General features: G+C 39.6%; 1 protein-coding gene across 1 annotated transcript in view; it reads right to left on the bottom strand.

Moving 5' to 3' along the window:
- The window catches only part of LOC140657618 (sodium-driven chloride bicarbonate exchanger-like), a 92125-nt gene extending 68238 nt beyond the window's left edge, over nt 1-23887 (bottom strand). Inside the window, exon 1 of the mRNA XM_072874910.1 lies at nt 23757-23887. Within this exon, the coding sequence (XP_072731011.1) occupies nt 23757-23804 (48 nt within the window). The 5' untranslated portion in view covers nt 23805-23887. The remainder of the gene's footprint in view (nt 1-23756) is intronic.
- Between the last annotated feature and the right edge of the window lie 1996 nt (nt 23888-25883).

Below are 25883 nucleotides of genomic sequence, written 5' to 3'. Positions count from 1 at the left end.
TTAATACCTTGTATTGTGTTAATACCTTGGCCGTATTTTTATGCTTAATGAGCAAAAGGAAAAGCTGATTATTCAGAAAGCAGGAAAAAAAAAAAATCATGTGTTACGTGTTGGAAAAATAGCCTCAGGTGACAGAGGAAATACATACCAAAGGAACTGGCACTCTAACAAAGAGAGTATCATTTCAAAGCCCATAAACAACGTGCTGTTGTTGGGAATTTTACATATTCAGATTCTAGGAAGCAATGCTTAATTGTTGATGTTGTTAATAAAATGGTGAAAATCTGATTTTATTTGCACAAGTTATCTGTTCTCCCTGTGCTATGAAAAAATTTTTCCTAGTTTTTTACATTTTCATTATGAAAACTGAGATTAAGGCTTCATATCAAAGGCTTTGGTTAGAAAAACAACCAAGAAGCAAGAAATTATTAATTAAACTCCTACTCACACAGGGCAAATGTTGGTGGGAAATATACATACATATGCCTGGCACTGGGAATAAAGCCCATGTAATGCTCTATATGCAATTAAAACATACTCCAGGCTTATGTTAAAACATTTTTTTTTCATTCCATATCTTATCCCCCTGCTTTTCACTTGATTAAAAAGAGCATGACCAAACCTAGAAAGCATTTTGATGTACGTGTTATTAGAAAGAAAAAAAATCCAGTTAGTGCTCTCAATAAAACAAAGGCCTGTATTTTCTTCAGAAGACAACTGGAATAATTACAGTAACAAAGAGGACAAATGTTGGCAATAGTAAACTACTCAGGACAAAAGCAAACTACTTAATTTCTTTCTTAAACTCAGCAGCATACATTTTGGATATTATTACTCCGCCATTAAAAAGTGAATCCTAATATAAAGACTAAGACAGATGCAGAAAGGGAACCTCATAATCGCAATGCCATTTGGATAGAATTTAGATAAATTCAAAGCAAGTCTTAAACTTAACAAAAAAACCACACACAAACATGTAAACAGAAACAAAACAATCCAGACAGATCAGCAGCCTCCCAGGCCTTGAGGCCCCTCTTTTTATTTTTTTTTATATTAAAGTTCCATTTGTGGCTAAAATTCTGCTGCAAGACATCTTGGTCTCAACAGGGCAAAGAAACTCAGTGCCTATCCAGAGCCTAAAGCCAGCCAGGGCCTGGGCTCAGGTGTTGCTCTCACCTCATGTGTCTGCTCACCTTTCTCTGTTGTTCTCTGAAAAACGTCCAATGCCACATAAAATACAGAGATTACCACTGCTTTGTTTTCTAGCAATACCTTAACAGCATCCACCCGTGTTTGTTCCACTTTAATAGGGGAGAGATAGGTCTGCTTCTCTTATCCGCCTGAAATGATCTGGGCACTTTCTTCCCACACCTCTAGAAAATGGCCCCAATGGGAGAGGGGGGTGGAGAGCTGCTTCACAGTTGCAACACTTTCCAGGGATGACAGAAACAGGGTTTTATCCTTTTAAAAAAGGGAAAGGAGTTGAACCCAGGTCTCCTCATGTCCTGCATAATTATATTAACCACTGAACTACTGATACAAGGCAAGCATGAGCATGGCCACCATTTTCCCACAGGAGAGGGTCAGGAAGCTCTGGGAGGAGCACCCTGCTGAGGTACCTAACTCAGACCCTCGCACTAAGCACCAACACCTGCACCGAGTTCAGGAGTCTGCACCTGAAAATGAAGCCTAAAACCTTCATAAATGTCCAGGAAACTTAGAAGCTTTAGTCCTGTCAGATGTCAGATACCTGGGTGATTTCAGGTGAGCTGCTGCATGGGAAATGGGACCGCTATGGGAAAGGGATGACACTGTGTCAGTTGCCAGCCCAGGAGCTGTGCAGCTGCATGTGTGTCCCGGTGTACTCGGGCTAACCGGAAACTCCCAAGTGGACGTAGTTAGCGGAGGCAGGCACAGTGTCGTGCTGCTGCAGCAAAACTACCTCCAGTTCTGGGTTTATTTTATCCACACACAGTTAAAAACACATGAATCACATTTGCAACTTTTGCCCTAGCCCATTTTTCCACACCAAGATGGCGGCCATCCTTCAGCCAAGGCCTGAAGAGAACTGCTGGAACCAGCTCAAACTCACAATGGGACGCAAGGTTCACAAACACTATTATCCCTAATGCTCACCGCTTAAGTGTAAGCTTATTAACGCCAACTTCTGAGCACTTAGTTGCAAGGTCTTTCACCTCTCCCTAGTTATGACCTTTCTGAGAAAATTTAGTCTCAAGTAAACTTCCTTCAAGAACATACCACGCCACCGCCCAGCATTAACAAATACCTACTTAGAGAGGATAACACACTAAGTATGCAGGGCAGACCATATTAACATGAGTTACACTCAAATTCACAAGAACCACAACCGTTGTGTAGAGTTTCTAGCCTAAAAATTAACTGAGGTGTCTAAAGAAAAAGCTTTCTTTGGTTACGGTTTGTCCTCCAGAAGAATTAATGGTGTTGGCACTGCAGAGCTTTTGTCAGGAGGAACTTGCAACATTTCCTGTAACACATGAATAGCATCAAACGCAATTAATGCTCTACCAAGAGTTCATGTATCTCTACTGGCTATTCCCCTCAGCGCATGCACCCTTTCCAGTCCTTTCTCTCTGCGCCTTAGTTTACTTCTGAATATAGTTACCTGCAAAGGATTTATTATAAGCGAGTCCAATTATGCATATATTTATTTTCAAACAAGGGCGTTGATTTAATGAAACCTCGTAGGTACACAAAAAGCAGAACTTGAACCAATTCCATGGGATGTATTTCCCCAGTGCATTTTCCATGATATATAAACTAAAATGCAGTGAGTGACTGTTTTACTGCTCAGCTGTGCAAAATAACTGCAAGATATTTTAGTTTTAATTTTCAAAAATCACCTTAACAACAAGAACCCAGGAAATCCAACAAGGAGTCTCTCATCATCATTACACAGCATACTTTCTGGAATAAGTTAAATAGATGAAAGAACAATGACGGCTCTGCTTTTCAGAGACAATGATGTAACATTATCCTTGTGAGGAGCTCAGGTACTAAGATGATAAGCATTACAATACTTCTTAAAAAATTCAAAATGTAGCAAATACTCTTTTAGGGAAAGGACGGATCATTCCCACTTCCACTTCTGTTCACATTTTACCAATGCCTGTGCTTTGGCAGCTAACTGTTTTTAAGTGTCCTGAAAGCATTTTACAAATCTGAATGATTGTGGTTGTAGGCCAGGATTTAATTTCTTAAAATTAATCTTTTGAATTTTGCTTGAAGAGCCTAAGCAGGTAAAGAGAGGTGTATTCAAATGCTCTCCAAAAGCTTCATGAAAGCCAGACAGTTAAGTGGTCAACAAATGTGTTCATTTAAAAAAAAAGAAGATAAGACGAACATAAAGCTTAAATCGTTTAAAGAGAGATGATAACAAAGTACCATTTAAACTGAGGGTTGAGGAGAATGATTTAGGGTAGTTCAAACAGGCGTAATTCAAAAAAACAGGAATAAGTCTTCCATTGTAAAATTCAAGTTAAACTTCAGCAAGAACTTTCAAATAACGAGATTATTAAAGACTGTGGAACTCAACAAATGAAACGAAATTGAAAACCCAACTTTCCAGACACCCAGAAGTGCTAGACTGAACAAAATACAAGGTAACAGCCGACTCTTTCCTAGTACAATTGCTAGAAACAATAAAGAAATCCTCTGCATTGTCAGGAAGTAAATTTCTTCACTAATCTTATCCATTTCCCAGATAATGGCTCACGGCTAAATTAGCTTTTAACTGTAAAAGGTAAGAACATTTCCAGCCTAAAGGAATCAGGTAAAGAGACTCAATGAAATAATAATAAAGCAGACATTTCTTTGTTCATTCCTTACCAGGAGATAACCATATAAAGAGTGAAAAAACTTCTTTGATAGGTGAAACAATTTAGAAAAATCAACCTAATCTTGTCAGCAAGACAAGAAAATGGAAATCGAAAAAAAACTGCTGCAAGGATTTATATGAGGCTTTAAAACTTCAGGAAGAAAATTAAATTGGGAAGAATTTTTAAATGGTCATAAATAAAATGTAAAAATAAGGGGATAAAGTTACATAGTCAGGAAATTTTCAGATGTCATTAAAAATTAATAAGCATCAAAATCACTTAGGCAACTTTAAAAAAAAATCTCCATCTTCGTATTTTATTATCTAAATTTTATAACGGGGTGCTGGGGAATACGCCAAAATCTCTGTTACTAGTGTATCAGAACAATTACTGCTGTGATTCTTCTACTGAAAAATTACAACTGTGATATTTGTAACACAGAGACTAAATATAAGTAAGCTTCCAAGCAAAAATACATTATTCAGATGATAAACATCTTGCACTACATTTTTTGTCACTTATTCTAATAACATTTGCCCTATTTTCAGAAACTTTGTATCATTCAGCCTTAACAAGTCTTTTCCAGAGGGAGAAAGACTATTAAATCCATTTTCCAATCACAACTAGTTGGAGAAAATTCTGGCTCCTTAAGCGAGCATAATTCTTCAGTACGTGAAGATTTTTTCTTTTAAAGCCTTGGTATTTGTACTAGGAAAATGACCATATTTTCCCTGCGTAAATAATAATTAAGCCAATGTTTCATTCCTATTTTGAAAATACAGTCAATAAACTGGTGGCATATTATGAAAAGAAAAAAAACTGTATCATTTTTAAAAAAACCCTACGAACATGATAAGCATGTAAAAAGTATATACTAGTAACTTGGAAATGCTGCCCCTTCCTTCCATCTAGACAGGTTACTGTAATTTAATGCAACTGATGATGGCATGGATGCGATCTCCTTTTTTTGCCAGCCATCTCTGATTATGCTCATTTAGGCCATCCTGAGCATCCCTGGCCCATGATCAAGTTCTTCAAAATATTTACAGTCAACTCTAACTGAAGACTGTGATCCTAAGCAAATCAAGTATATGTAGATCAAAGTACGAATGGCAGTCTAGGAACAGCACAAAGGCTTCACTGTGTTCTCCTAATGCAGATCACTAAGTATTTGAGGAAGGGGTAGAAAGATAACTGTGGTTGGAGAATGCGGTGCAAGAATGAACTCCCACAGTAGATCAGCCAAATCATGCACCGTTAGGAAAGTCGGCAAAATGGTCTTGTTTAACTAAAGCCTCTCTTCTCTAAAAATTATAGTTATAGTACTACACCTCCCTTATATAATAAAACCCTGCCAACAAGAAACATACTAAAAAAATCATTTTTAAAAAAATCCAAAAAAAAAAACCAACACCACAAACAACCTTACAAGTTGATATGTAGAGAAAGCACTCAATTATGCTGTAAGACTTCAGTGAAGGAAGGATTCCATCAATTACTACAGTAACTGGATGAAGTTCCGTGAATTAAAAAGAAACTAATTACGCAAATTAACAAGGAAAAAAATCTCAACTCTCATTTAATCCATTATGCAATTTCTTCAATGCATTACGCAACAACATGAAACCTCTATAATGCACCAGTAATCCCCATCTTCTGCATAGTATCATAAAGGACCACTAGCAGGTCCAGCCACAATTCACTGGGGTGGATCAGTTACTCACGTTGGGAGATACGCGTCCAAGTGCTCTCACAGCTGCTGGAGAGCAACTGCAACTAGATCATCCATGCTTTAAGGGAATACTGTGACGTAAAAAATAGAGTCCTTCTACTTTTTTTCCTGTTTGTTTTAGAAGTCCCCAAAATAAGACATTTTGGAAACACCAGTACAAATTATAGCAGCAATTAAGATATTATATTTCAGCAATATGACCTGAAACTTCCCTACCCTCTGTAAAGAATAAGAATTATGAAATACAGATGCTAATTATCTAGAATGTTAAGTCTGTCATATTGATCTAGTCTGGACATAGTGATCCAGAAGATGTTCTCAAGCAACAAATGGACACTCAAGAGTGCACTCCTATTTCAGTCTATGCTCATCTTTGTTACCTACGACTTATACCTCTTAATATACAAAAGAAGTAAATGAGAAAACAGTAATTTTTTTCTTTTTTTTTTCCCCAAATGAAAACCAGTCAGCAGAAAGTATCCCATTAGAGGGCTCACAAAGAAAATACAGTTTGGGAACAGACTCATCATTGCTGAAGGGGATGAAAACTAAAAGGTACCTAGAGAAACAAGCATCTTTAAGCATTTGACTAACCAAATGTACAGCAGACTTTGCCACAGGGATCTTTCCTGCATAGCTCGATCTCTCCAGGTTCTGCCCTTTTGTATGGTGCCCAAGGCAAAGCAGGTCAATTTAAAACAAAACTGATACAAACAGTTAAATGAGTGTGTAGGTCATTTTAGTTAAGTAGCCTATTTTAATCTTGTTTTGCAGTTAGATTTTTAGATATTTTTCAATAGAGAGATCTATTCTCATTCGTTAGTATAACACTGCAAGTATAGTGAAGTGGAAATCAAGATATATTAGATCTGGTTAGTTTTTAAAAGCCAGGAGGATTCAATGTATGTTTACACAGTTCCTTAGGTAACTGTATATTTATTAACATATCATTTGTTCAGTGTTAATTTTGCATTATTTTGTCAGAAAATTACGGCATTTAATTGCTAGGGGGTTTTTGTTTGGTTGGGGGGTTTTTTTTGTTTTGTTTTTAATCAGATAACTTCCCCAAGAGTCTAATTCAGTGAAAATACTACGCCAAACCTAGTTACACATTTTTTTGGAATCTCAGTAGGAACTTCCATGTATTTTTGATGTCTAAATGTCTTTGAAAATTTGTGTACATATCCCTTAAATTTCAAGAGTTAGATCTCATCTTCTCCAATATATTCCATGTACATATGTGGAAGAAAGGCTTTCTTGCTTTTTCAAGTCCCAGCTGGATTCTCAACTTTGAATGAATCCTGAATTGACCCATCAATCAGCTCTATCACACTTACACATCTGCAAGTAGCAGAGTCTTGGTTTAGCTGGCTGAAAGTGCAGACAGCTGAAGCAGCACAAAACCCAATGATTAGGATCCTGAGTTTCTAAGTTAATTTCAGACTGCTGCCATTATAGCTCTCAGCTGTCAGGATTAGAAAACCAATACTGTACAGAACCATATGCACAATCACGCTGAGTGATAATCTACTCTTGATGGTGAGGCACAATGGACAAAGAGAGAACCAAAGAAGAGGAGAAAAACAGAAAACAAAATTAAAAGGATGAAGATGTTAGAGTATGAAAACAGGATGCTATTACATGTTTGTGTAAACTGTAAAACTACTATGCAAATAACCTGAGAGAGAGAGAAATCCCATTTTCAGCTTTTAATATTAATTTTGGACAACTCCATTGGTTTCAATCAAGTTCCACTGCATTACTCCTTCCTTAATAAAATTTGGCCAAGTCCAAATAAACCAAAAATATGTATGGAAAAACTTCTGTAATCTGGACATTTTTTATTATAGATCAGATCCAAACCTAGACACTGAGACTGAAACATTGGTAAAATTTTTGAGATATTTTAAGCCCAAACTTCTAAACCTGAGCATTAACCTTTAAAATAGCATTCAAGCTTGGTTTCTCAGCAAAACACAACTGAAAACTGATAACTTAATTCCTTAATCCTGACACAGAGTATTTTCCTAGATTTCCTTCTTACAAATGTTTCAACACAGCATCTAGTCTTACCCAGTCCTGCCAGGAAAGTGTTTCATAAACATCTCTTTTCTACAGATCTTTGCATTCAATTTTTATTCTAGCATCCCTGCGCACTGTTTTAAATGTTATTTTTAAATATTTGCAGTGGTGTAAATTAGAAACCTGGTTTTGTGTCCCTCCTGATCCATCTGAAGATATATGAATTTTGCATGCAGTGGTACTGTCAAAACAATCAGAAAGAAAATTGCTGATTTTCCAACATATTGAGCATTCATGCATCTGAAAAACAGATCTTACTAAGAGTGTCCATGACTATACTGCTTGATTCTAGAGACCAGGATTCTCTTATGTGAAACTGCAGAGTAAATGGAGACCAAAAACTTGCTTCAATTTCAGTATCCAAAGACTACAGCACCAAATCTAGTGGGGACCTTTGAAACCAACAAATTTTCTAACTCCCAGAACAGCCATGTGTTGTCATCATCCAGGCAATGAGCTCTCACTGCTTGCCAAAGTAAGGCACACAATGAAGGTGCAAAGAGAGTGTGCAGAACAGCAGCGAAGAGACAGACTAGATGCCATCTAGGGCCCATCAGTTGGATCACACACAGCTGGTAACCAAATGAATCAACCAAGCAAAATCCAATATAACAGTCTGTCATTAATACAATTAAAGTGAAAGCACTTGGCATCCATCATCAGCTCCTTCAACAACTCTCCCTGGCTCAGTGGCAGCCTTGTGCCCTCCTTTGAAGTTCATAATTGAGTCTGTAAAAGAATATACAACTATTTGCCCATTGTAAAAAGCAAGTATTTGGCATGTCCTGCCAAGCTCTAGCCTATAAATTGCTGGGCAACACACTAACAATGATCATCAAAACTGCTTGAAAGCAATCTGGATTAAAAAAAAAAATCAGTTCTGTGATGACAGCCAGAACAATGACATTAACAACATTCCAAAAACGCAGCAAAGGGAGGTGCTTTGGGGAAGAACGAGAGCCGTTCGTAAGCCTGTGAAGATGTCCACATTTAGATGGCTCATTTGCTTGCAAGAAAATGAGAATGCATGGGCAGAGGAGAACAAGGTTCCTCTTCCTTTACTACTGAATTCAGCAAGAACAGTCTGAGACACCTCTCCCAGGTCACTGCTGCTCGCTGCTAAAACAACAAACATTTGATAAGTGCCACATTTTCCTATGTTTGAGACCCCTCAATCAGGAGTGTCTTTCTCCTGAAATATCCAATCCAACAAAAAACGTAACTGATCAGAAAGAAAATAAACTCTTTGGCACAAGAAAGTAAAGACAGTGCATGGGCAACCCCAACTCATCCTGGATCAGCTGCTATTTTTAAATGATCTCATCTACAGATGAACAAGTCATTGATAAGACCAAAGATAATTACTTCTCTTTCCACAAAAATATCCAAGACATAACCCATCACTGCCAAGCTAACAATGACAAACCCTGTTTCATGGACCCCAGGAAGGAAAGCAAAAGCAGAACTGCAGAAATCTTTTAAATCCACTATCTTGTCTGGGGCTCCCCCCTATTTGGTTCTTACAGTACAAGAAAAAAAGGGAACTAGCGAATGGTCTTTCCTCTGGTATTCAGTCCCAGTTTCTGGTAATCAGCACTTTAAAGTTTTCCTAAGCTGGTGATTGCATCTGTTGAATTAGGATCATTGTGCTTAATTACCTAATTCCTTCTTAACCTATTTACACTTATGGCCTCCACAATATGCCACATCACTAAGTTTTGCACTTGAACTCTACACTTTGTGGAAAAAGTGTTTCTCTCTTGTTTTTAACTTAGTGATTGATAATTTTATTGAAATTCACTATTTCTGCTATAATGAAATAATTAGGATTTATTCTGTATTCACCTTTTATTTTTCATGGTATCATATCCTCTGTCTCCTGAATTGCCTCATTTCCAGAACAACTCCTAATCTACATAGCTTCGATTTGAACAGAAAGCATTTCCCCACTAGTCAAGAAATGCTGAATGACATGACCTCAAAGTATGATTCAGATTTTGCAGTCCTGAAACTGAAAGCTCAGAGAAAGCCCAGTCTCAGGTTGCCAACACTGAGGGCTATCGTCAATGACGTTATCTGAGACCATTCTAGATGGTGACTGACACTACCACATGAAAGCTGTGGACAGGTCAGATAACATTTAGTATTCCTCATTTTTTTCTTGAAGAAAGAAAAAAATATGCAGAAGGTGCTCTGGAAGGTTTTTTTTATATTGTGTCCACATCAGCAGACACTTAACTCTCACCTCCCCTTAAATACAGGCATACATCTGTGTGAAGCACAAGCAACAGAAGTGCAGGAGAAAATACCCGAGTAGAGCATAGCACCAAAAAGGAGCACAACCTGGACAACAAGCATCCTAGACAGCAGAGAGAAAACCATCCTAGGGAGAGATGGAATTTGTTACAGAAAAAGGATACTGAGAGCCAGCAGTAGCACATAAAAATCAAGAGATAGGCTCAAAAGATGAGATTTAAAAAGAAGCACACATAGGATGATTTTTTTGCCTTATGGATTATCAAGACTGATGTTTTCACATTTTCCATCTCTACACCATGAGAGCTAAAATCTTTCCTATTTTATTTCTACCTTTTAAATAAAAATCTAGAATGTAGGTGTTGTCTTGGTGTTGAAGCTACAAGATTGCAAGATTATAGCAGAAACATAAAAGTTGACAATAATGATTTGATACTGAATTTTCTTTTTAATTTCTTGTTCTTTTCATCATACTCACAATTCACATGCATGTCTTGGATCGCTCATGTTCAAAACACATCTGTAATCTTACCACTTCCAAATGACAGAAGCTTTCCTATCACTTGTATTCCTATCCCTACCAATCAAGATACCTAAAATGAAACACTTGAAAATTGAGACTTTGTGAAGGAATCCCACTGGTGATTGTGGATAGAGTCACTTTCCCATTCCAAATAAGAAAAGGGAAAAGACTTTTTTTTTTTTTTTAATGCTACAACCATTTTTAAAGGCACTTGTTGGAAGCTGCTTTAAGGCTTAGAACATTGTAGTAAATCTCAATGCAATTTTAGTGCCTTGAAGAAGTTTGGTCATTAGGCAATGCTGAGCACCTGCCATCTCAAAACAAAACCTGGGTTTAGATAATTGTGCTGGTTTTGGCTGGGGTAGAGTTAATTTTCTCCATAGTAGTTAGTATGGGGCTATGTTTTGGATTTGTGCTGAAAACGGTGTTGATAATACAGGGATGTTTTAGTTACTGCTGAGCAGTGCTTACACACAGTCAAGGCCTTTTCTGCTTCTCACCCCACCCCACCAGCAAGGAGGCTGGGGGTGCACAAGAAGCTGGAAGGGGGCACAGCTGGGACAGCTGACCCCAACTGACCAAAGGGATACCCCACACCATATGACGCCATGCTCAGCATATAAAGCTGGGGAAGAAGGAGGAAGGGGGGGACGTTTGGAGTGATGGCGTTTGTCTTCCCAAGTAACCGTTACACATGATGGAGCCCTGCTTTCCTGGAGATGGCTGAACACCTGCCTGCCCATGGGAAGGGGTGAAGGCATTCCTTGCTTTGCTTTGCTTGCGTGCATGGTTTTTGCTTTCCCTATTAAACTGTCTTTATCTCAACCCATGAGTTTTCTCACTTTTACCCTTCCAATTCTCTCCCCCATCCCACCAGCGGGGAGTGAACAAGCGGCTGTGTGGGGCTTACTTGCCAGCTGGGGTTAAACCACAACAATAATTCAAATGGAGTACTACTAGTACTAAAACACAGTATTAATAACAAAACCAAAGGAAAATTTATTTAGTCTTGTATTTCTTGGAAGCTGAAAACATTAAATTGAATTGAGTATTTGCCACCAGGCAGAAATTTTTAAAAATATTCCATTAGAATGAAATATATTTTCATATTTGCATACGTATAGACACAAAAAACACACCCTTTCTTAACATACAAGAAAAGCCTGCTAGAAAAATACTAAATGTTAGCAGGAAAATAAACAGTTACATTATGGACTGAAAAAAAAATAAATAAAAAACCCAAACTAAATCACTCATAATAATTATAAATCAATACTATTTTCCTATATAAAATATATCAGTAGCAGAAATAAACACACTTTTAGTAATAAAATGAGTTATTAAAACCTGTACTATAACTGTAAAGCATTAACAATACTGTATTATTAGTTTGCACAGACCATTTATCAATTCTATTGTTTTTGCTCAAGACAATCTTGCCAGACTTACTTTAATGACTTTTTTTTTTTACTTTTTAATGAATATTCATAATGGAAGTATTATATGAACAGTTATTTCTGCAATCACTATGAAATGAAAAATTTGAGACTCAAAGATTAAAGTATAGCAGATAGCAAAATACTAGTCTCTGGGTTACAGTATTTGAATGAGATTAATCATAATCCTCTAGAATTTTTTAATTTCATATCCATAAAACAGCACTTCCCCAATCCATAAAATTTGCTATTTGTTATGTCAAGAAAATTAGAAGTTTTATTAGTTTAAAAAAAAAAAAAAGAAATAAAAGCACAAACTAAGAAGTATTTTTAATTCTGTCCATTCACAATTTATAACTATTATTATTTGCACTCTTACAGCAAGCACTTTATGTGATTACAGTTATAATGGTTATGCTGCAATAGCTCTGTAATTTCCGTGAGCAAACAGAAGAATAACAAACTAGAGAAAAGAAGCATATTATATTATTTTTGCACTGCCAGAAATCTATTTGTTTACAATCAAGCCAATAAACAAGTTTATTATTCATACGTGTACGGTCCTAGCTCCTGAATTGGCCAGTCATGGACCAGGACCCCTTCATGACAGACCCTGCATCCACCCAGAATAAAAATATGGTCCTCATCCCAAAAGGTTCACACAATTTTTTGCCTAAACAAATAAAACAAAAAAATACAACCACCTAAACTTGGTGGCTCATTTACAGCACCTTATCCATGCTGTAATAAGCTACTGTGTTTATTCATACGTGGTGCTGATCACAAAGTAGATTACCCCAATTTTATCAAGGATAAACCTACCTTGCATTTATGTAAGGTCAGTGCATGCAACTAAGGAATTAGAAGAGAAGGCTCCGATGCTACCTACCTTGCAGCAGTTTTTTTGTACAGCCATCTTTTGTATGCAAGTCAAGGGAGAACAGATAGACACAAACAAACAAACATGAAATAATTAATAACTTCTGATGAGTGCCACAGTTAGCAATTTCAATAGCCTAAGAGTCACGAAGAACTGGTTTTGTAGAGATTACCTTTTTCTAATATTGTCATTGAAACACTACTCGGAATTTTTATATGACAAGTTGCTCTAAATACCAGACCACTTCTGGAATCGTAATTTCTAGACTTTAAGATCAAAAAAAGGTTTCAGAACAAGAACACTACTTTCCCACCAGACTTTCTCAGATCCTACATTGGATGCTCCATTCTTTGTGTTGAACTACCCAAAACATAAGTCGTATGAACATGCACAAGACTGGATTGTACAGGTCCGAGTCATTCACAGAAGAATAAACAAAAGTCAAACAAAAAAACCCATTTAGTCAAGTTTTACACATTTACATGGTTTTGGTAACAAATCTCACTAGATGTCTTCACTTTAATATTTCCATATTTTTCACTGAAAGATTCTTTTAAGAAGTTCTATCTGTTCTCTCTAGCTTAACATTTTTCATAGACATGTATACACTAACAAGTTTCATATTTATGGAGAAATTTGGGGGAAGGAGGCGGGGTAAGGTAGCTTTGGGATTTCGGGTTTTTTTGGCTGTGATGTATTGGGGCTTGCAAGCTATAATCCTGTTACCGTGTTCATCTCATTGTAACTGCTAATGGGAACACGGTTCCTGCAGCAGAAGCTAGCCCAAGGCAAATCCCTCATCATGGGTATAGTGGAGATACCCAGTTCTCAAAACCAACTCTTTTCCTCCACAAATCTGCTTCAGTCGGCTGCACACCTTGTTAATGCATGCGCAGTCTTTAGTGACTTAATATTGTCCAAGGCAGAAAAGTTTCCGCTGCTTCTGTTATTTTTGCCCAAATTTGGCCAATGTAGAAGCATTGGACAGAGAACTGAAAAAAAATCAGAACTCACAAATATTCAGTGGAGAGTTACTAGGTTTTTCAATATTTACTTCTTAAGTTTCTCTTCAATGGGTCTTCTCCACTCCAGAGGTAACCGCAGTTTTCTGTTGCTCTGGGCATACTGGCATGCGTTTAGAAACCTCTCACCTACTCTTAGTTATGGCTGGGCAAATAGAAAAAAACTTCATGTATCTGGTGCCCAAAGTAAATCAATGCAGATACAGTGGACAAAGAGTCCTAAACTTTTAGGCAAGATGAAGTGAAACGAACACACTGCAAAACATTTCAAGCTCTCTAAAACTGAATGTGGCTTTTTCTTTAAAAGTCCTTAAGCTTTTCTTCCAATGTAATTTTAAAGCAAAGTCCTGTGAGTTACATGAGGTTTCAGTGGGTATTCCATAGCAGGGTTTTTCTCAATCCATTCCCCTACAAGTTGAGGGCTGTGGGGGGTTATTCCAAAAGCAAGATTTTAATGAAGAAAGCCAGCTGGATGGCTACAGAAGAAACTCCTTTCTATGAAACTGGTGAGGATAGGCACGAAGGCTTCTGCACTGCTTAATACTATTTTTGACAGCATGTTCACCTATTCTGGATTCATCCAGATACTTCTCTCAAAAAAACATGGGATTCACCTATTATTAGAATTTTCACATGAGAAGATTCTCAGATGAGTATGAAACACAGTTTTATGAGTGCTTTTACAGCTCATTGCCACATTTAATTTCAAAAGCTATTATAATTTTGCAATAAAAACAAGTGGACATAGTTAAGTATTTCACTCTAACAATCATTAAGAGGAAAAATAGAATAAAGTGGAAGCTTTCTAAAAGATAATAATATAGTCAGTCAAGTCTTATGTTTCAGCATTTCTAACTTCTCTTCAAATAAAGGGAAAGGATGACAGTAATGGAAGGAGATGGGTAATATGGGTTACAACCTAAGTTATGAAATTTTCTGCAAATAAGTCTGTTGAAGTCTCAGAACACAGCAGACTTGCAGAGACTGCATGAACATTTGTATTGGTGATGATACTTTTGGAACTTATGCAAGTCTCAAACAAGGTAGCAGTATCCTCAAAAGAACTGGAAACTGTAGGTTGCTTCTGAGGACAGTATTAAGATGGCTGGCAGCAACTGCTGATTGGATTTGGGGGTGAGGGGGTGGAAGGGAACACTACTTTTATTCTGTAAATTCACTTAAAACACCAATACGTATAGTATCCCTTCTGTCGGCACAATAATGTACTGTTCTGGGACACTCTGGTTCTATTTCGGTACTTGCCTAAATAGGTCACAAAAATGATCAAAAGAAATTCTTAAAGCATGTTGCTTTTTCTGAAAAAGGATACAGGTTATCCACATTTTCACAAATTCAAAGGTAGAAGAATGCCCACTCTTCCACAGGCAATATGAAATTACAGGTTTTGCTACATTCTTCATACTATAGAGCATACCAGGAAAACATATGCTCTTCCCTACAAATTTTCAGATCATAAACTTCCAATCTTTTCAATTTTGCATCAGTATACTCGAGATACTGGTAGTGCAATCTCATAAAAAACTGTTCTGCATTCTTAGGAGATGATATCAAACTTCATCCATTTCCTACTTGTGCAGAACAGGTGAGAAATTTTTTGTTAAGCGGGACAATAGTGGTTCAACCACTTCTGCATGGCTATTCAGCAGTCCTTGGGAACAGTGTATCTATAAGCTCAACGTTGAATCCCAAGGTAAAGAACCAATCTCCAGAGCAAATGAGTGGCTAATACTTGCCATTCAAATTCTCATCAATCACTTACCTGCAGTTCAAATGAAAAATATCAACTTCCTAGATTTAGCAGAGCATATAATTTATGGATTTAGCTAAATGCTCAAGATTCACTTTTGGTTTGCAGCTGTTGTAATAGGCTTTGTCTTATGAGATAAGCAGATGAAATAATTAAACAAGAATGAGAATGACATCTTCAACTCTACTGAGTCGGGCCTTGAAAAAAGATGCACATTTCTAGACCTGCAGTTAGACTTCATTGATTGTCATGTGGGAATTTCGGCAACCTCCTCAAGCTGATTTTAGACATCATTATGCTGCTTAATTCCAAATAGAAAGCTTTCATACTTTTCTGTATGTTTTCAGTATACATTTCAAAAAAAAAAAAGTCAACATCTTAATTTGTGAGGAAACGCATCGACATTTTTCTTAGTTCAAGTTTAACAATACAACTGATAGTATTCCTGTTTGGCTATTGGGAAACTGACAAAGATACAGATAGATGGATGGATGCTGAAAGCAAAATCCTCTTTCTAGAAATACGCTCTAGCACGAATTTATCGATTACATCTTTGGTCCAACCAGACATGGAGAGACTGTAGCATCTTATCCTGGAATTACTTTTTTTTTTTCCCTGCTTTGTTTTACAACAGAAATATAGCTTTACAGAATGAAATAGTTCCATCTGAGTATTCAGACGCTTGATGTTTCAGTCCACTAACAAAGCAAAAAATTGAAAGTTTTACTGAATCTTACAAATACTCAATGAGCACATCGATATAATGCAGCCCTTTTTTATTTCTGATTTGTAATCTACAAATATAAATCCAATTATTAAATTTACCAGTAGCACCCTCCTGAACCCCAAAATTAAAATGCTTGAGAAGAAAGAATAATCCTGCAATCCTGAAGTTATTTTTATTCCCTGTGGATTCTATTCTTTGATTCTATAAAGAAAAAATATGAAAACTACCAGCCAGTATCAATTAAAAAAAAAAAATCTAAAGCACTTATGATTTGATACACAATCTCCCTGATTGTACCTTTATCTCCTATTGATATTTACAACACTACAAACATCCTTAACACCACACAACCACCACGGACTTTTCGGTGTTTCACTGGGAAAAGATGTGACATGAAATTACATTCTTCCTGATGGCTGCTTACTTCTAAAATAAAACCCTTGGACATATTCATATGTTGAAAAGGAAGTTTACATGTACATGTGATCTTCCTCTCGAGAAATGACATGGCATTTTGCTATTGAATTTAATGACACAGTTTGCCAGACTAATTACAGTTTAAGTATCTATTTTCTATTTTTGCCAGAATCTAATAGCAGGGTTTGTTTTTTCTTCCATCCTTACATAGTTTCAGTGACTATGAATGCCTCTAGAGAGAATCTAGCACAACTGTTAGTGACTGATATCTGGAACAATTCCTCAGAACAGTGGCTTCAGATCAGTTTTTCTTCATTTATAGCATTTTGGCTACTTTTAATACAAGTTTCCAGGAAAAGGTGCAAAACGATCCCCATCCCTCTCCAAAAAGCAACACAAAAGTGCAATACTTTCTGGCATTTTTGAGTGTGACAGCTACAAGGTGATTGCTCTCAGTGAAACTTGTCCTGGACCTTCTTGCAGCCCCACTGATGCAAACAGACTCCTATGCTCTTTAAAAAGTCAACAGGACTCCACGAATGCTTAAAAGTCTACTTTTAAGATTAGCATTTTGCAGATACAAATTCATAAATAATGTTACATTTTGTATTTTTGTATGGTTTTAAAACCTGCTTGCAATCACAAAATTGGATGAATGGTAGGCATCTATCTTTAATATACTCTTTGAATGTGTTTATAGTAAATGTTTATAGTAAACTCAGGATTCAGGTGGACTTAACAGAAGGTATCAACATTATCATCCAGATAAATTGTTCCTTTCTCCTCAATTTGCACATAGTATATCATCCATCTATAAAACAGTCTTTCCAAAAAGACAAGAGTGAGCCCTTGCCACAGAATGACAGGATTGGAAGAGATCTCATGAGGTCTTCTAGTCCATCACTCAGCCCTAAGGCAGCAATAACTGTATATGCACCTTTCCTGGCAGATATTCATCTTACTTGTTCGTACAGAGGGATAATGGAGATTCCACAAATATACTAGACAATTTGTTCCACTGCTTCATTATCCTTAGCATTAGACAGGTTTTTTTAACATCCTTTTAATATTGTCCCATAACCTTTTTTTCTGTTCCTTTTCAGTAGGGATATAAGAAACTGGTCTTTTTTGCAGCAGCAGCCTTTTACATAATAAACGTGCGTGTCTCCATGGTCAGGCTAAGGAATCCCAGTTTCTTCAAACCTTCTTTCATATTTTTTAGACCCATGCTGATTTGTTGTTCTTCCTGAATTGCTCTACAATTGCTATTCTTTTCTTGAAACACAGCACGTAGTACTGTACTAATCAGCTAATACCTTACAAATGCCAAATATTACCTCACGTACCTTGAAGACTTCATTTCTCCCAAATATGCTAATATGCCTGTTTCTTTGCAGCAAGTTCCGGCTCTGTCTGATTAAAATTGCGAACTTGCAAATCTTGACATATCTTTCACATCTCCACTGAATTCTCAATGTCTCATAAATAACTTATTAAACAAAGCGAAAAGGCTCCTGGAGGTGGCCAGGGAAATCGGCAAAGATATGGAAGAATCAGGCTTCAAGATCCTGTTTTGCCCCAGCTGTACAAGGGCATGAGCTGGCTTTCCTGCTTCTGTTCCTCCACTTCTTTCCCTGTGCCATAACTAAATCAATTCTTCCCCGTGCAACTTAATCAGCTCCCTCTTTCCTTTCATACCACAGTCAGCCATAATGTCCTCAATTCTCCAAGTTTGCACAAATCTCTCCACACTCTCAACTTTACCCTCATTTCACCCTGCAACTTCTTTTTTGCCCCCCCCCAAGACATTGCCTTCTATTTTTAGCAATTGCCTTTATCATCTATTCCAACTTTCACCTTGCCTATCCTAATCAACAACTTTGTAGAAGCGGGGTGGACTTTAATCATCTTTAAATCTATGCAAAGCTTATTTTTCGTTTCATGAGAATAACTTTTAAACTTCACCAACATTGAAAATTCTTTTGAACACATTCAGTCCTCCATTAATCTGGACGACATAAAAATGGCATTATTATTGCAAAGGGAATCACAATGGCATGATTCTTCAAAAGTTTGGGTTTTTTTACAATGCATTGTAAACACATATACATTACAGTGTATCACAGAAACGAAATGAACATGCCATGCCTATGGCTTTCTCTTCTCATATCAGATACACAACTAATTGCTCAAGACGATTTACAGTAGATTAAGTTTTCCCTCACCTGCTTAAATCCTCTCATCCACTGAGGTTGTAAATATTACTTATTTAAGAAGCATTAAAAGATGTCAGTGGAAGTATTTTGTTTTGGAATTGATTCTATTATTTTTTTCCAAAGGAAAAAGTAGAAAGGGAAGATGCAATTATTAGCAGAGGAAATTGAAAGCATATATTTAACAAGTAGAAATAAATAGTGGGAAGAACTCAAACCAGACATAAATGCATTAAAGTGGGATGATTTCCACACAGTATTCATACTTTTTCTTATTTTTGCACAATATATATATCAGGCTGCCAATTATTCTTAAACAGTAAAACCACAGCATACCGTATGATCCAAATAAATCTTTTTTAATCATGACATTGGCAAATATAAGGGGGAGGAGGGTTGTTTTTTTAAAAGAAATATGCATCCCTGATTGTTACTTCATTTCATTCTAGCACTTTCCTGGAAAAAAGGTTTCTTTTTTCTTTTCACTCAGAACTTGGAATCAGGCAGTAAAAAAGAAAATACCCAAAGCAGCAGCTGAATCCTAAATTTATACTTATAATTAGGTTTTGCGGTTTTATCTTCAACGGTGCCATTATCTCAGTACTCTTGTCTTGAAAATGTAATAGTGCCTCTGTATTTTTCCAAAAGAATCACAACATTCCTGTAGTCTCTATAAACTTGCCTTAACTGTTGCTGTAATGCTAAATTTTGGTGAAGTGAACTGGGAATGAGTACTGTTATACAAACTGTGGGGTCAGGCTCTGCCATCCATTCTCATAATGAGCAATACATTTCATCTGCAAGTCTCGCCGGAGGTCCCACTCAGCATTAACAAAAGCAGAAGAATTTGGCCTGTTACTGTGAGCAGCTTCCCACACTCACCTGCTATATTAAAAATAGTTACTACCCAAGATCTTGCTATACCATTCTCCCACATACGGAGGCCTAAGTAGTAATAACTGCGTGCCATTTGCAGCAGCAACAACAGTACTCGATACAAACTATATCTACCTAGTGCATACATACCATATCATACCATAGTGCATGCATATGCATCATATATATCTGTGGACATTTATCAGCAATGTCATGCTTTAAGGTCTTGTGTCTACCAGATTTTAAAAATAAACAAACAAATAAATAGGACAAAACAGCTTTTGAATTTTAAGACTGAATAAGGAAGGCAAGAGAATATGAGCTTAGAAAGGAAGAGCCCATTTGGCTTTACATACATGGGTTCTACCGTTACCCTCAGAAAACACAGGAAAACAACACGCCAAGCATAAGCATAGTTAACAAAAATATCTGCACTTTGTCTACACATGCTCCTTCTATCTGAAGCACCAAACCTCTGTCAGGTAACAGAGTAAGGTAACAGAGTAAGCTAACAGGGTTACCTGACAGAATAAGGTAACCCCTGTTTTGAAAGCCAATTTCGACTTGCAGACAACAGAGATCCATAATGGACAGAAACAAATACTCCATGAATAACTTCTGCTATGAATACACTGCCTTAAGTGACAATTTGCAAAATAATTTATATGCAATGAGGTATACGTGTATACAAACAAACTAACAATACCTAGTCCTTTGATTAGAAATCAGTAAAAGATCTTTGTAGAGAAGATCTGTATAGTGTCTCCCATTCTGCAAACAAATGATGACTCCCCAGCAATCTTTCAATTACTCACAACTATTCTAAAGCACTCTGAATAATCATACTGAAAAAATATACTTGATGACTGATAAATAAAGCATTAGATGATACAGAAAGCATACAAGTCCACATTTTGTTACCATATTAGTATATTTATTGAACATTAAAAGAAAGACTATATTTGTGTTTTCAAGAGCAGTTTGAACAAATTGTTTCCAGGTGAACAATTTCCTTTTTCATTTTTTTTCTACAATATTGCACTTAGAGACAATCTGCAATAGATTTCTAATAATTTTCACAGAAATTTGCCCATGCTGCAAAAAAATTGAGAAGCAGTAGCCTAACCGCTAACAAAGCTGCTGTTGCTGAGTATGAACCGTTTCCAAAAGGAGTTTGTGAAGAGATAAGAAAATTATTTAACTCCTCAAAACCACAGGCAACAATGTATTTTATCATTTTGCAAATTGCTAGGGGTTTTTAATTAAAAGTCTGCATAATAAATCAATAGCAACATATGAGTAACACTACAATAAAAACAGATTCCACTTTGTACAGACTGTGGGATTTTGGTGGGATATTATATTGAGGCTTCATAATCTCTGAGCACCATTAGAAGGTAAAATTAATCAAGGACTACATTTGCTACCTTTTTACTATAAATAACAATTAAAAAGTATCATGTGTCACAGTTTCACCAAAAAAAAAAAAAAAATGTTAACTCTGTTGTATATACCAAAGCCATTAGACTAAGCCCCTGAAGGAAACAAGCTCATTCAGCTAGGAGCCTTTTTTTCACACCCAGAGTCCACCAAGCTGGGACGATGCTTGGGAACAGAACTGTATCCATTCTACAGCTTGCATTCCTGTTCGTTTGTTTCCAGTCAAGATGAGGACTGATCCCTGAAACAGAAGTACTCTAAAGGTACTGCTATGTCACAGCATTATCTCCCAGGCTTACAGTGCCGAAGTTAGCACCGATTCCTGCTCCTTAAACTCTGCCATGACTCCAGGTACAAGACTCCAACCATGCGAAAGCCATTTCTGCCTTACCACATGCAGGGCTCTAGACATCAGCCAGGCTGACACTCCCAGAGCACATTTACACACTTTATTGCTTGACGCACAGAGAAAATGCCGCCAGGACAGACAATCTCAAAGACTGACGGAGCTGTGCCTTTACCATCGTTGTGGCAGAAAGCAACATTGCCTCGTTGACCTGCAGAGGCCCTCTCAGAAACAGCAAGAGTAAGACAGGACTGAGGAAGAGGACACACCACAATAAGTGTTACATGGAGTATATTCTCCCTTCCCTACTTGAAGCAAACACAACAGCTGCTGAACTACTTAGCTGTAGTAAAAGGAGGTGGGAACCAGGCCACAAACTTAACGAGCAACAGCACTGACGGGGACCTGCAGCTCTGCAGACAGGTACCGCATCAGGGCAGGGCTCTGCCCGTCAGGGCTGCAGAGGGAACCGGGGACAATTCTCCCCTCATCAGCACATAAGAAATACTATCTTCTTTGGTCCTCTCAACCACAGCAACAGCCTTTTTTTCTGCGCACAGCCCTGGAGGAACAAAACTTAAAGCCAGACAGCACAAGGCAATCCTGTACATTGCACCTTCTGAAAGCTGACTCCTCTGACTCCCTGCGCAGCGGCCGTCGCACAAACAGAGACAACATACACTGACAAAGCGAGACCAGCACGTAGGCTCGCAAGGTATGAGCAAGAGCAAGACTGCAACGGACTGCAGACTACCGCACTGGTGTCAAACACTGGACTGTGGAGGACTAAGTCTTCCACAGAATCAGTGATGATGAACTACAGATGGAAACTGGATTTACACTGAATTGTCTCTCTAAGTAAAGGAACTGGGCAGCCAGTCTGTCAGTGATAAAGACAGGAAGGACCTTCTACTCTAGTGCCAGAAACAGCAAGAGCAGCAAGTAATAGGAATTAGGATTCATAAAAGGTATCCCGAGAGCAACAGGAAAAACTGTTCCCTGCCACAAGGAGAAAGGAGATGGCAGAGAGAACCTCACACTGTGTAGCAACCTGCCACCTGATTGCAAAATGGACCACGGTAACAGATGATGGGAACAGACCTTATGAAAAACGGGCTTGCCACGAGTGCATCTCATCAACCTGCGGCAGCTGAGACTTGTCTCTTTCAAGCTTTGTCAACGTTGTGCAGCTTGTTGTGCTAACACAGAGCCATTTCAGGAGCCAGAAAAGCCTCTGCAGACCTACGCGGTGTGTTCACAGGGATGTGTACTCACAGTCGGACACTTGTGTATGCACGAGAGACTTCTCCCTGCCCTGGACAGTCTGATTTCCAGTGCAAGGCAGGAACCACCATTCACAAACAGAATCTCGGTGTGAGATCGACACCCACACTTACGCCTTGTGTGTGTCTGCAAACCCTGTGTCTGGAGGAGGCCAGGTGGGAAAGAGGGTGCCCACTGATCTAACAGTGTAAGAAGTCCCCCACCAACTGACCCCTTTCATACTTGCTGGGGAAACACTGCCCAGCCGTCGCTGTGCAATCACACTGTGCTCAGAGACAAGGGTGCACCGCATACCCCCCCAGACGACAATAACCCCCCAGATTACCAGCTCCACGTCTGAGCGCATGAAACTGCGACACCGCGGCACGAAGCAGAGACCGGGATAAGGAGGGAGACAGACCCCGCCGTGCAAGTGCCAGACCTCAGCAGATTCCTCTGCGGTCTGCAGGCAGGGAGGGCCAGGGACCCGCAGAGACAACCCCAGCCCCGGAGCGGGATCCCCACGGAGCAGCCCACAGGTGCTCGCTCCCCAGCACTGCCCCACCGCCGGGGAGCAGGGGGACAAGGGGGAGCCTGAGAAAGCGGATGTCGGAGGCAGGGGGATGCGGAGAGAGGGGGTACCGAGGGGCAGGGGATGCCTGAAGCGGGTGTAGCCGGAGGGCAGGGTGCTTGCCCCGGCGGGACACACGTACACACACACACACACGAGCAAACACACACCGCTCCATCCCCGAGCGCCCTGGCACCCCGCCGCCGCCGCGTCGCCCGGCACCGGAGCGAGCCAACCTGTTTCCCCGCGCACCGAGACACCGGCTCCGACCCCCAGCCCAGGCGGGCAGGAAGGCGGCCCCCCGCGCCCCCTCCCCGCGGCCGGGGCCCGCGCTGCGGCAGCCGTACCGTGGGCAGCAGCGGCTCCATCTGCGCCCCTTGGTCCTGGGTCTCCATGCGGCGGCGGGGCCGCGGCGGCGCCCTCCCCGCCGCCCGCCCGCGCGCGCTCCCCGGGCGCTGCGGGAGCCGCTGGGCTGCGCCGGGCTCCGCGCTCCGCCGCGCTCCCTCCGCGGATCAGGCGGCGCGGAGGCAGGAAGCGCGCGCCAGTCACATGGCGCCGCGCACCGCCAGCCCCAGCGCGGGGGGGAGGCAGGAGCCGGATCCACCTGCGGGATGCGGACGGATCCGGCCGCGGCCGCCGCCGCCGCCCCCGGCCCCGGCGGGGCGGTAAAGGCGGGCGGACCTCGCCCCTGCGCGGCTGCGCCTGCAAACCGGCGCCCGAGCGCGCCGCTGCCTTCAGTTCCTCCACACGGCACCTTCCCTCCGGCGGGCTCTGCCCAGTCCCCGCCGCCCGCAGGGGAGCGGGCTCCACGTCCGGAGAGGAAGGAGCGGCGGGACCGGCCTCCGAGCACAGACCCCCGAGCGACGCTATTGCACACATCAAGACACGGCTCGGGAGCTACCGCTTCACGCCAGACTTCGGCCACAGGCTCCCCCCGCGGCTGTTGCTTCAGTGCAATCCTGGGCCAAAATTCATTTTGATCTGATCAGCGTCAGAAGAGCACTGAAAAACAGGGATCCTCTGCTCGGTCCTGCCAGGCTTTCACCCTTAGACACAGACAGCACCTTCAAAATAGAGGTTTGTCCCATTCTCCACTAAAATCACTCAATCATCCCCTTTTACCTGCAAGTTTTAAACACATACCCGATTACTATATCCTTCTGGATATAGTTAATTTAACAGGAGCCTGACCCCCTTCTTCACCCAATTTTATCATTCAAGCCTGCTACACATTTAGCTTCTCCTAGTCTACCTGCCTCTGCAACTCAATGGTTACATTCAGCCATACCAGAACCCCAACAAGCTCCACAAACAATTGCTGAAGCCTAAATTTGGCTATCCAAGTGAGCGTAAGGATAGTTAGGCCCCCACAATACTTGTATTATTAAGGACACAAGGGCGATGCTGCCTACCAAGACAGCTGAGCCAAAGAAGTTGTCATATTCATCACTTCCCAGCACATCTCCCCCAAAAAACATGCCCATCCAAACCTGTGTGCCTAAGAATCAAAATGAACAGAGACCTGACTAGGAAAAATAAGCTAACGAGTAAACCTCTGTCTCCCTGTTAGCATTGATTTATTTGCCAAAGCAGCAGGCCATTCCCTACATTTTGGATATCCTTTGCAGTCTAAAAGTAGACCAATAAATAGTTTCGCTAAATCTGATTCAATTTCATCTGCCATGAGGCACGTTCTTCAAGTGTCCTAAAGATCTTCCAGGTCGATTTATTCGTACATCAGCCAAGTGAGACACAGAGCTGAGGAGGTAGTATAAAGGAAAGGAGAGTCAAAGCTGGTTCTTACAAAGAAGGGGGCTAAGCGATACATACATGTAACACTGTACAGAAAGACAGACAACACTGTGGTCCAGATTCTAGGACAGAAGCCAGATGCATATTTTTATAACATGACTACTTATCTACAGTAATTAACATAGGAGGCCATTCAGGTCACTAGAGGTAAGGCTGGGTCAGCATTTGCACAGTAAAACCCTATTTGCAGGAGCTTATAATTGAGCTATAAAAGTCATGATGAAGCTGGGAAAGGAATGTGTTTAAAAGTGATTTTCCTTCTTAAAAGAAAAAAGACTTAAAGTGAATATACCACTTGTGAAACCAGGAAGACCAAAAACCTTCAGTCCACAGGCAGCTATTTCAATGTAAATTAGTATAAGCATCCTTAGACTTCTCTGCCTAAACATCTCAAGCTTGTCCCAGAGCATTTGTTTTAGTAAGATGCTGCAACACATCAAGTTCAATGGCATTTACACACCTTTCACTCCCCAAAACACTCCGCCAAAACACACTCATTCACACGCACACATCTAAAAGCAAAGACTAAGAACAAATCAGATCTTACAAAGACCATGAGGAAGGGTATCAGCTTATTGTGTACATGATGCTATTCCCCAACATTTCACAGCAAGAAACAGGATCAAAACCATGAGCACCATTCGCATAAGCTATAAATGAGT

The sequence above is a fragment of the Ciconia boyciana genome, chromosome 10 (assembly GCF_034638445.1).
Source record: "Ciconia boyciana chromosome 10, ASM3463844v1, whole genome shotgun sequence".
In the NCBI taxonomy this organism is placed as follows: Eukaryota; Metazoa; Chordata; class Aves; order Ciconiiformes; family Ciconiidae; genus Ciconia; species Ciconia boyciana.
The sequence above is the reverse complement of the archived record's forward strand: the minus strand, read 5'-3'. Positions and strand labels throughout refer to the sequence as shown.